At 42.2% G+C, this 11,236-nt stretch overlaps 1 protein-coding gene across 6 annotated transcripts in view; it reads right to left on the minus strand.

The window, feature by feature from the left end:
* The window catches only part of LOC111966317 (polyhomeotic-like protein 2), a 48,716-nt gene that overhangs the window by 16,604 nt on the left and 20,876 nt on the right, over positions 1-11,236 (minus strand). For 4 of the 6 annotated variants that reach the window (XM_070444405.1, XM_023990841.2, XM_023990840.2 and 1 more), the window contains exons 3-6: positions 9,070-9,243; positions 5,056-5,133; positions 4,584-4,745; positions 1,372-1,461 (exon numbers count right to left, since the gene is read on the minus strand). In XM_070444405.1, coding sequence (XP_070300506.1) covers positions 1,372-1,461; positions 4,584-4,745; positions 5,056-5,133; positions 9,070-9,243 — 504 coding nt within the window. Of the gene's footprint in view, positions 1-1,371; positions 1,462-4,583; positions 4,746-5,055; positions 5,134-9,069; positions 9,244-10,067; positions 10,294-11,236 lie in introns of those variants that run through there. The other 2 variants (XM_023990843.2, XM_023990842.2) reach the window with 2 other exon arrangements.

The following is an 11,236-nucleotide window of genomic DNA, read 5'->3' on the forward strand; positions in this document are numbered from 1 at the left end:
GACTGGTACTGTACATCACAGAAGACTGAAATATAACTGAATCGCTTGACATAGAAATACTGTATTTTCGGTGGTAAAAACATTTTTGTTAATTAATTATACAATTAGGAAAAATATTAATAACATTCCACCCATGAGGCCACTAGAGGGCGATTTGGTCATTTGACTGCAGGAAAGGGCTTCTTCGCTCACGAAACCACGAAACAGTCAGAAGATCTAAAGGCATATTCCCATGAAACTGATTGAGATCAAATTATTGGCATGCAGTTTGGACATTTCACCGGTAAAACATATAGAATTATCATTCAAGATTGACAGAGATGATGGCCTATTTGGATATTAGGTATACCTAACAGTGTTTGGCGTATTAAAAATAGCAAATATTCTTGAAACAATGTGTGGGCATAGGCAGACGTTGCAAATGGATGAAGCATTTTATGCATAGGTCTATTCTACAATGATATTCAATAGGCATGTAGATATGTCAGTAGGCTACAAACTTTGATTGACAAATTCAAAAATAGAACTACACCACTGCAAATAAAAATGTGTTCTTAACTGACTTGCCTAGTTAAATAAAGGTAAAAAAATAAAAAGGAGTGTCGTCCCCTCCTCGATAGCCTCCTCCCACCGAGGAAGCATAAGTGTATCCTCTCGGCTCCTTATCGCAGAAGCGTTTTGAAATGCGCCACACCCCCTTTGAATCAGCTCTTGTTTTCTCAGAGGAGAAACACATGCACACATTTAAAAACAATATTTTACTCATCCTTTTATCTGTAAAATGTCTTGCACAACTAGCTAAATCTGTTATTATCACTTTACATATTTATTTGGGGATTCTGCCCCTGTAAACATAATTTGCCTGATGACCCGTGATTGGAGAAGGACAGTCTCAATTCATACAAGCTCATTTGTTTCCACGTTTCCTCTCCTTGCAGATGGAGGAGAGGAGGCGAGAAAAAACAATTGTGATTCTCCCATAGTAGGACTTTCGAGTGGCGCAGCGGTCTAAGACACTGCATATCAGTGCTCGAGGTGTCACTACAGACACCCTGGTTCAATTCCAGGCTGTATTACAACCAGCTGTGATCGGGAGTCCCATAGGGCTGTGCTTAAGACACTGCATCTCAGTGCTAGAGGTGTCACTACAGACACCCTGGTTCAATTCCAGGCTGTATCACAACCGGATGTGATTGGGAGTCCCATTGGGCTGTGCACAATTGGCCCAGCATCACCAGGTTTGGCCAGTGTAGGCCGTCATTGTAAATAAGAATTTGTTCTTAACTGACTTGTCTAGTTAAAAAAAGGTAAAACATATATATAATTGTATCCATGTGTGTGCTCATTGGGGTTGTGTGTGGTGAATATTACCTGTGCACTAGCAGACTGTTGGTTGGTGGCAGACTGTGATGAGGCTGCTGATTGGACAGTGGCAACAGCTGCAGTTGGGGTGAAGATGAGCTGGAAGAACAAATAAATATTGGCACTAAGACTGCTCCAAATCAGGACCAGCTAAGCCCTCAGCTAAAGTTGGTGTTATCCCACTGAGCTATTGAGGCCAAAAAATAACAGTAACAAAGCTCTTTCAACTGAATCTTGCCATCCATGAATTACATGGCTAAGGCATTTTCTTCGCTGGCAGCAATTTGATTTTGAACAAGGCCAGCCATGTGCAGCCTTGCACTGTGTTATTCTGATCTAAGATGGATAGCAACTCAAGGATGCTTGATGGTTTAAGAGAGGAAAGAGTTGTCAACAAAAAAAACATTACTATCCATTATGGCTCCTGTCCAAAAAATCATACGAGGAACCTCAGTATATCTGCCAGTAAAAACATAACTGACACTCAACTTTTGAGTTTTGTTTTCTTTCTAAATTACCCTCTGCTGTGCCACATATCTATACCCTGGCCACATGAAGGAAATCATAATATTAAATCATATGGAAAACATAGAGTACTCTATTCTAGTCAAGTCCATCCTATTCAACTATTGCTGTACATATTCTGTTCTTTCTTTACCCCAATTGGTAGTAGTTACAGTCTTGTCTCATTGCTGCAACTCCCGTACGGACTCAGGAGAGGCAAAGGTCAAGAGCCATGCGTCCTGCGAAACACAACCCAACCTAGCCGCACTGCTTCTTGACACAATGCACATCCAACCCGGAAGCCAGCCGCACCAATGTGTCAGAGGAAACACCTGGCGACATGGTCAGCGTGCACTGTGCCCGGCCCATCACAGGAGTCGCTAGTGCACGATGAGACAAGGATATCCCTGCCGGCCAAACCCGGACGGCGCTGGGTCAATTGTGCGTCGCCCCATGGACCTCCCGGTCGCGGCCAGCTGCGACAGAGCCTGGGCTCGAACCCAGAATCTCTGGTGGCACAGCTAGCACTGCGATGCAATTGTGCGCCACCCGGGAGGCCCTATATTCTATCCTACGTATTCTTCAGATATACTATACAGTTGAAGTCGGATGTTTACATACAGCCAGACTACCATACACTTAGGTTGGAGTCATTAAAACTCGTTTTTCAACCACTCCACAAATTTCTTGTTAACAAACTATAGTTTTGGCAAGTCAGTTAGGACATCTACTTTGTGCATGACACAATWAATTTTTCAAAAAATTGTTGACAGACAGATTATTTCACTTTAAAAGCTTCTGATAGGCTAATTGACATCATTTGAGTCAATTGGAGGTGTACCTGTGGATGTATTTCAAGGCCTACCTTCAAACTCAGTGCCTCTTTGCTTGACATCATGGAAAATSTAAAGAAATCAGCCAAGACCTCAGAAAAAAAATTGTGGACCTTCACAAGTCTGGTTCATCCGCAAGTATAAACACCATGGGACCACGCAGCCGTCTTACCGCTCAGGAAGGAGACACGTTCTGTCTCCTAGAGATTAACGCACTTTGGTGTGAAAAGTGCAAATCAATCACAGAACAACAGCAAAGGACCTTGTGAAGATGCTGGAGGAAAAAGGTACAAAAGCATCTATATCCACAGTAAAACGAGTCCTATATCGACATAACCTGAAAGGCCACTCAGCAGGAAGAAGCCACTGCTCCAAAACCACCATAAAAAAGCCAGACTACAGTTTGCAACTGCACATGGGGACAAAGATCGTTTTTGGAGAAATGTCCTCTGGTCTGATGAAACAAAAATAGAACTGTTTGGCCATAATGACCATCATTGTGTTTGTAGGAAAAAGGGGGAGGCTTGCAAGCCGAAGAACATCATCCCAACCGTGAAGCACGGGGGTGGCAGCATCATGTTGTGGGGGTGCTTTGTTGCAGGAGGGACTGGTGCACTTCACAAAATAGATGGCATCATGAGGAAAGAAAATGATGTGGGTATATTGAAGCAACATAAAGCTTGGTTGCAAATGGGTCTTCCAAATAGACAATGACCCCAAGCATACTTCCAAAGTTGTGGCAAAATGGCTTAAAGACAACAAAGTCAAGGTATTGGAGTGGCCATCACAAAGCCCTGACCTCAATCCTATAGAAAATGTGTGAGCAAAACTGAAAAAGTGTGTGTGAGCAAGGAGGCCTACAAACCTGACTCAGTTAAACCAGCTCTGTCAGGAGGAATGGGCCAAAATTCACCCAACTTATTGTGGGAAGGTTGTGGAAGGCTACTCAACACATTTGACCCAAGTTTAACCATTTAAAAGCAATGCTACCAAATACTAATTGAGTGTATGTAAACTTCTGAACCACTGGGAATGTCAGGGCCTTGGTCAGGGAGACTGCCCATGGAGTTTGCCAAAAGGCACCTAAAGGACTCACAGACCATGAGAAACAAGATTCTCTGGTCTGATAAAACCAAGTTGCTCTTTGGCCTAAATACCAAGCCTCACGTCTGGAGGAAACCTGCACCATCCATACGCTGAAGCATGGTAGTGGCAGCATCATGCTGTGGGGATGTTTTTCAGTGGCAGGGACTGGGAGACTAGTCAGGATTGAGGGGAAGATGAACGGAGCAAAGTACATARAAATTCTTGATGAAAACCTGCTCCAGCGTGCTCAAGACCTCAGACTGGGGTGAAGGTTCACCTTCCAACAGGACAACGACACTAAGCACACAGCCAAGACAACGCAGGAGTGGCTTCGGGACAAGTCTCTGAATGTCCTTGAGTGGCCCAGCTGGAGCCGGGACTTGAGCCCGATCGAACATCTCTGGAGAGACCTGAAAATCGCTGTGCAGCGACGCTCCCCATCCAACCTGACAGATCTTGAGAGGATCTGCAGAGAAGAATGGGAGCAACTCTCCAAATACAAGTGTGACAAGCTTATAGCATCATACCCAAGAAGACTCGAGGCTGTAATCGCTGCCAAACGTGCTTCAACAAAGTACTGAGTAAAGGGTCTGAATACTTATGTAAATGTCATATCTCATTTTTTTATTTGTAATACATTTGCAAAAATAAAAAAAATAAACAGTTTTTGCTTTGTCATTATGGGGTATTGTTTGTAGATTGATTAGGAAATGATTTAATCCATTTTAGAATAAGGCTGTATTTAATCATTAATAAATACAAATAATATATATATTTATTTATACTCTGCTCTCTTACCATCTGAGCCCGCAGATACATCTGAGCTTGGCTGGCGGTGAGGACGAGGCTGGAGGCGTTGCCTAGGAGCACAGCCTGCTGGGGGATACAGGTGGGAGTGGAGCTAACGCTCTGGACTCTGCTGATTATCTGGGCCGCTGCTGGAGGTGTGGCCGGGTTTACCTGGGAGAGGGGTGTGCTGTAATGACTTTAGAAGAACTAACACAATTTCAATCATATCTGTTAATATGTTTATTTTATGAACGTTCTGTAAGGTTGCCCACTCATGAACATGCCCTCATGCCATAGATATAATCAAGTCATGAAGACGCAAACGACACAAAGATGCAGGAACAGACATGCTGACATAGACATGTAGCACACACAAAAATAATCTAGGTCACAAGGACACAAGCAGACAGAAACAGGGACAGTCATTAAAATCAGTGGACTAGCTACAGACAGACAGCTTTATTAAAACAGTTCCACTCACAGTGGTCTGTGTGGAACATGTCTGGTGAGAGGAGGTCCAATTCTGGTTGGAGCTCTGTCTTCCTGCCACTATGGTAGCCTGGGAAATTAAGAAAGGTACCAATATCAAAACTAACAATCAATCATTTGTGCCATCCTGCAGGTAGCCTAGTGGTTGGGGCAGCAGGTAGCCTAGTGGTTGGGGCAGCAGGTAGCCTAGTGGTTAGAGTGTTGGGCCAGTAACTGAAAGGTTGCTGGTTTGAATGAGCTGACAAGATAAAAATCTGTTGTTCTGCCCCTGAACAAGGCAGTTAACCCACTGTTCTCTGGTAGGCTGTCATTGTATATAAGAATTTGATCTTAACTGACTTGCCTAATGAAATAAAGGATAAATATACTAAACAATTATTTATGGTGTCCCTTATAAGTAACGTACTTGTACATCAAGCCGCCTCAGGTTACAGAAACAGGAAATACACTCCTGCTCTATGGGCCATTCTGGCTCGGACAAGGCTACTTACCTACTTTTCTTATAAGTATTTGCTATTTGCCACTACGTAGGAAAATCCCAATACAGACCAAAGAGTAATGGACAGAGACTTAGCCCCCAGGTGTAGCCTCCTCTTCTCTAATAGAGTGTAAATACCCTCATAGTGTAAGATGATTGTGCCCCCAGGGAGGGACTAGTCATCCATCAAGAGCCCATTTTAACCAGCCAGGTCTCATACTGATGGAGAGCAATTTGTTATTTTAATTTTTTTAAATTTATTTCACCTTTCCAAAAGGCAAAAGGCCTCCTGCGGGGACGAGGGCTGGGATTAAAAATAAAAATAAAAAATATGTGAGGGTAAACGATATGGATGTCTTTACATGGCTAGTAGTGAGCAACCACTAGTGCTCTTTAGCTATAGCTGTAATTTGTATTTGTATTTATTAGGGATCCCCATTAGCTGTTGCCAAGGCAGCAGCTACTCTTCCTGGTGTTTTTGCGACTGCACTTGAAATGTTCCGTATTGACTGACCTTCGTGTCTTAAGGTAATGATGAACTGTCATTTCCGTTTGCTTATTTGAGCTGTTCTTGCCATAATATGGACTTGGTATTTTACCAAATAGGGCTATCTTCTGTATACCCCCCTACCTTGTCGCTACACAACTGATTGGCTCAAATGCATTAAGGAAAGAAATTCCACAAATTAACTTTTAAGAAGGCACACCTGTTAATTTAAATGCATTCCAGGTGACTACCTCATGAAGTTGGTTGAGAGAATGCCAAGAGTGTGCAAAGCTGTCATCAAGGCAAAGAGTGGCTATTTGAAGAATCTCAAATATAAAATATATTTTGATTTGTTTAACACTTTTTTGGTTACTACATGATTCCATATGTGTTATTTCGTGGTTTTGATGTCTTCACTATTATTCTACAATGTATAAAATAGCAAAAATAAAGAAACATCCTTGAATGAGTAGGTGTTCTAAAACTTTTGACCGGTAGTATATATGATGAAAATGAGGATAATGCCCTTTTAGTGGAAGAGCTGTTTGAATAGTTTTGGTAGGATGGAGTTTTAGCCTGCCGGGTGACATAGTTAACAGACCAATAAGAAAGATAGTGTTCAGTTGAAAATTGAAAATAATAATACAAAATAATCACAGTAAGGTACTTCATTGTTACCCAGAAATGATTTGATATTAAGACTTTTTTTTTTTAATTGACCTTTAACTATAAACCATTCCTACTGAGATACACACTCAATTCAACATCACACTATTGAGGTCCATGTCTATGGCACTGCAATTTCTCACAGACATCTAAACAAAAGTTATTACCCTGAACCCCAGGATAGAGAGACTGAGACATAAGTCAGGACATGGACTCCATTCACCCGTAATCATGTTAGCATCCATATTAAGTTAGAAGTGTTTAGAAACATATATTCTTATTTACAATAACAGTGACTCCAAAATGACACAATACATTATTTTCTAGTCATTTCTATAGGGCACAAAATGATCTAAAACAACCAAAACAAACTGCAAATGCATCCAACAAGTTTGTAGACACAAGCTTGATGTAACCACTGTAATTTCAAAACGATTCACCCGAAATGGATGAATATATACGAATATATGATAGTCTGCCGTTTAACCTCATAGTCATTGTCTCATTTCAAATCCAAAGTGCTGAAGCACAGAGCCAAAACAACAACAAAAAATGTCACTATCCAAATCCTTTTGGACCTCACTGTATAGTAGGTATGTCGTGTGCTGTGGTTCCCTTGGCACTGGTATATGCCTTGCAGTCTTCCGGTTACACAGACATTCATCACTGTCAGAGCTCAGGAAGCCTGGGGGAATTCTCAGAGAGAGAGAGAGACAGAGAGAGGCACAGAGGGCTCTCCATCAATCCACACATTAGTCCACAGGAAGCAGCTCCCATCGCAGGTAAACATGGAGGGAAGGGAGGCAGAGTGGGGAAGTCTTTTCGGCAGTCTATCAGCTAGCTAGTCAATAGAACCCATGCCTTGTTTTGAAATGTTGATTAAAACAATAAATGCTCAAAAACGAGCATGTAACTGTAACACTATTGGTTTTTGAATGGGTTTGTTTGGTTCAATGGCCTATTGTTAAGGTAATTAATATGCATTTTTAATAATACTGTTGCTTTTGAACCAACTCGCAATGAACACATCCATCCAGAATGTGTAGCCCACGCGAGAATCATCCCTTTTCAATGTCTCGTCTATCTCGTTGGAGCACTGAACGACACAATACTAAAGAGAGCAAATCAGATTATGAATGTGTAATCCATGGCTGTCTAGGAGGATTTGAAAGATGGACATAAAGAAACCAGTTGGGTTGAGATCAATACTTATCAACCTGTATGGTCCAGGGATCATATGGTCCAGGTCAGGGGTTCCCAACCCTTTTTCACATTTGAAAAATGTCACTATTTTTTATTATTGTTTATTGAGATAGCCTATATTAAATACAACACCAGGTTGAGTTTGTTCAGTTTGAGGGACCTATGATTTTAATTTTTTAAGTTCATTTCCTGCACTTCTACATAGTTTAACAAGATGCATGACATATTTTAGGTAGGCTATTTAATAATAATATTAATAATGGATAAGGAAAATAGTCGAGACCCAATTTCCCCAAATGATATTCTGTTACGAAATATGTTTTATTATGATAATTTATATGAACCCTCAATTTAATTATACATATTCTCTTTTACCAAATGTGATTTAATCAATTGTTCGCGACAGAGTCACACATTGTATGAGATTACTTCCCAAGCAAAGTCCAATTTATTTGACTCCTCTACTTTAGAAGGTCGTACCTCAGCATCTGAATGTCATAGAGACAAACCAAAGATATTCCCATGTGCATCAGAGTCGGTTCTTCCTCTGACATTTTACAGCTGAAAGCACAGATTTATGCGTCGTTTAGATCGGTATAAAGAATCGCAAATTGTAAAAAAGAGGAAACAGTTTCTTTCACCACTCAAATCAAGGAAGGCCCCCCTAGGTTGTGAACCCCTGGTCCAGGTCAAAGGTCGATGAACACACTGACACACACAGCATCCTATAGAAGAGAAATCACCAGTGTGCATGACTTTGGAGACATAGTTAATGTATGTCTGTGATACAGAGGCAGTCCTTGGGCACCAGGACAGCAGTGTGTATTACAAGGCCAACCTTAGCAGAAAACTGGGTCGAGATGGTCAAGATCTGCTTTGGTGAGATTGACCACATCTCAGTTACACAATATACCAGTCAATATGCTGTATTTCATTTCATTTAGCCAGGATAGTTCTATCAGTAAAACTTTTGAATTGTCATCTTCATCATATGGTTCATATGGCTCAGTTACCATGCTGTTTGCAACATCAGAGTTTAGGCTTTTATTGCTGCATGGGACAAATGTATTGGTGTCTATAAAAAAGTGCAATCTGGAATTTCCTTGTCCCTGTGGCCACAAACAATCAATGCTCCAATATACACACAAACACATCACTCACACACCACTCACATGGACCTGTTGCACACCGGCTAGCCTCTGGAGCTGAGCGTTGCTCAGTTGCTGCTGCTGCTGCTGTTGGAGGGCTGCTGTCTGAAGCATGAGGTGCTGCTGCTGGGCTGCATACATCTGCTGCAGGTACTGGGCTGCCGTGCTGGGTTGTCTGTGGAGCGCCTGTTGGACCACCTTCACAGAGAGAGGGAGAGTGAGATGAAAGATGGAAAGGTGAGAGAGTGAGAGAGTGAGAGATATATAGATAGATAGATAGATAGATAGATATATAGATATAGTAATGTGAGAGAGAGAGACACACACACACAGATAGATATTAGAGATAAGGGATCACCAGCACCTGTTGGATCACCTGCACAGAGAGAGGGAGAGGTGAAAGATGGAGAAGAGAGAGAGAGGGATATACAGTATATACACCTCAGAAAGCATATTGCCCAAATTCCCCCCCTAAAGGCACCCATCCATTTCTCTGGTTCCATGGTGGCCCCAGAAAGTCTGGAGGACAGAGGGCCAGTGTCTGACAGCAGTGCTCAGTGCCCCCCCCCCCCCCCCCCCGTCACCCAGACCTCATCTGTCAGAGAGGCCTGACAGCCAAGCCACATTCCCCAGCAGACCCCCTCCTAGGCCCCCCTGACCTCTAGCTGTCTCTTATACACATCTAGATGTGTATAAGAGACAGTTCCCCAGCAGACCCCCTCCTAGGCCCCCCTGACCTCTAGAGGACCAGCCCTACTCCATCACTGCCTGCCTGCCTCCACACTCCTCACTGGCCGGGCCCCTGTTTACACCAGACCAAGACCATGCAACTGAAAAAACATGCAAACTTGCCATCTTCATGGTAGCACTTTATACTACGATACAGACTAGGCATTTACTAAGATTGTACACAGTAGAATGGTAATTACATTGTAATGAACTATCAATTACTTGTTTCTTTAGGATTAATTAAAACAAGCATCAATGAGATACGCTGTAATCAGATGAAACTCATTACGTACCACACTTTGGAGATCTTTAAAAAAAAAATACTTCAGTGAACTCTGAAACAAACCTTGATCAAATAGCAGGGGATTGCCCCTTTCTCTTCATAGAGTTAAATAAGATGAGACCCTCTCTTTTTCTTTAGAACCGACTTGGCATCACTTGCAATAGAAGTTCCGCCTACAGGGCTATGAGATCCTCAGACAGAATCCTCCCCAACCTGGAATTACCAGCCAAGCACCAGGCTAGCCACACAAGAGGGAAGTTCTGCCTTTGGGAGCCAATAGCTGCTCTCCCTTAGCCTAACTGGCCCCTCCCACACATCATGGGGAGCCCTCATTAACCAGTGACATCATTGCATCTCAGTTTGACTGAGAGTCTATGTGGAGTTGCATGGCAAATGGGAGAGAGAGAGAGAGAGAGAGAGAGAGAGAGAGAGAGAGAGAGTGAGAGAGTGAGTGAGAGGGAGGGAGAGACGTTGACCAATGACCTGTGACCTAGATTCTCAGTGCTCAATATGATAGTCAGGATCACAGAGTCTTCATTCAGGTAGGCCCTTTTGCCTCTAACTGGTGGGACTGTTGTGGGTGGTATTTGAAGCATCATTAATGCTGATACCTTTATGCACTTTCAAATCAAATCAAATGTTATTGGTCACATACACATATTATATATACTTTGAATCACCACTTAAATTGACGTGTCCGATGAGCAGTGACAAGTATCTGTTTCTGGAGGAAAAACACATACCATATTCTGGTATGAAAATAATTAAATGTACGTATCATCAGTGAGACAATCTCTGAACACTCATCCTGGACTCACAACCGATAAACTGGCCACTAGATGGCGGTAAAGACCTGGCAAATGCTGCTTGTTCTGCACTACTGAGCAGGGTTGGAGATCAAATCCATTTCAAATCCATTTCATAACACCTTACAAACTCCAACTCCTATTACAACAGTATTGCTTTCTGAAGACATATGCTGCTTTACGTGTGTGAAAAGTCACTTTATTGCACTATATTGCTGTTGTTGTGATGCAGCAAAACATCCAAATTCATAAGTGGATTATGTTGCAATGGTGAAAACAACAGCATTAGCAACACCAACAGCAACAGCAACAACCCAAGGGTTCAACTAACTCCATGCCACCACACTGAACACACTTTTGAGATACTGTATAC

This window comes from Salvelinus sp. IW2-2015, linkage group LG7 (assembly GCF_002910315.2).
Source record: "Salvelinus sp. IW2-2015 linkage group LG7, ASM291031v2, whole genome shotgun sequence".
NCBI classification, from domain to species: domain Eukaryota; kingdom Metazoa; phylum Chordata; class Actinopteri; order Salmoniformes; family Salmonidae; genus Salvelinus; species Salvelinus sp. IW2-2015.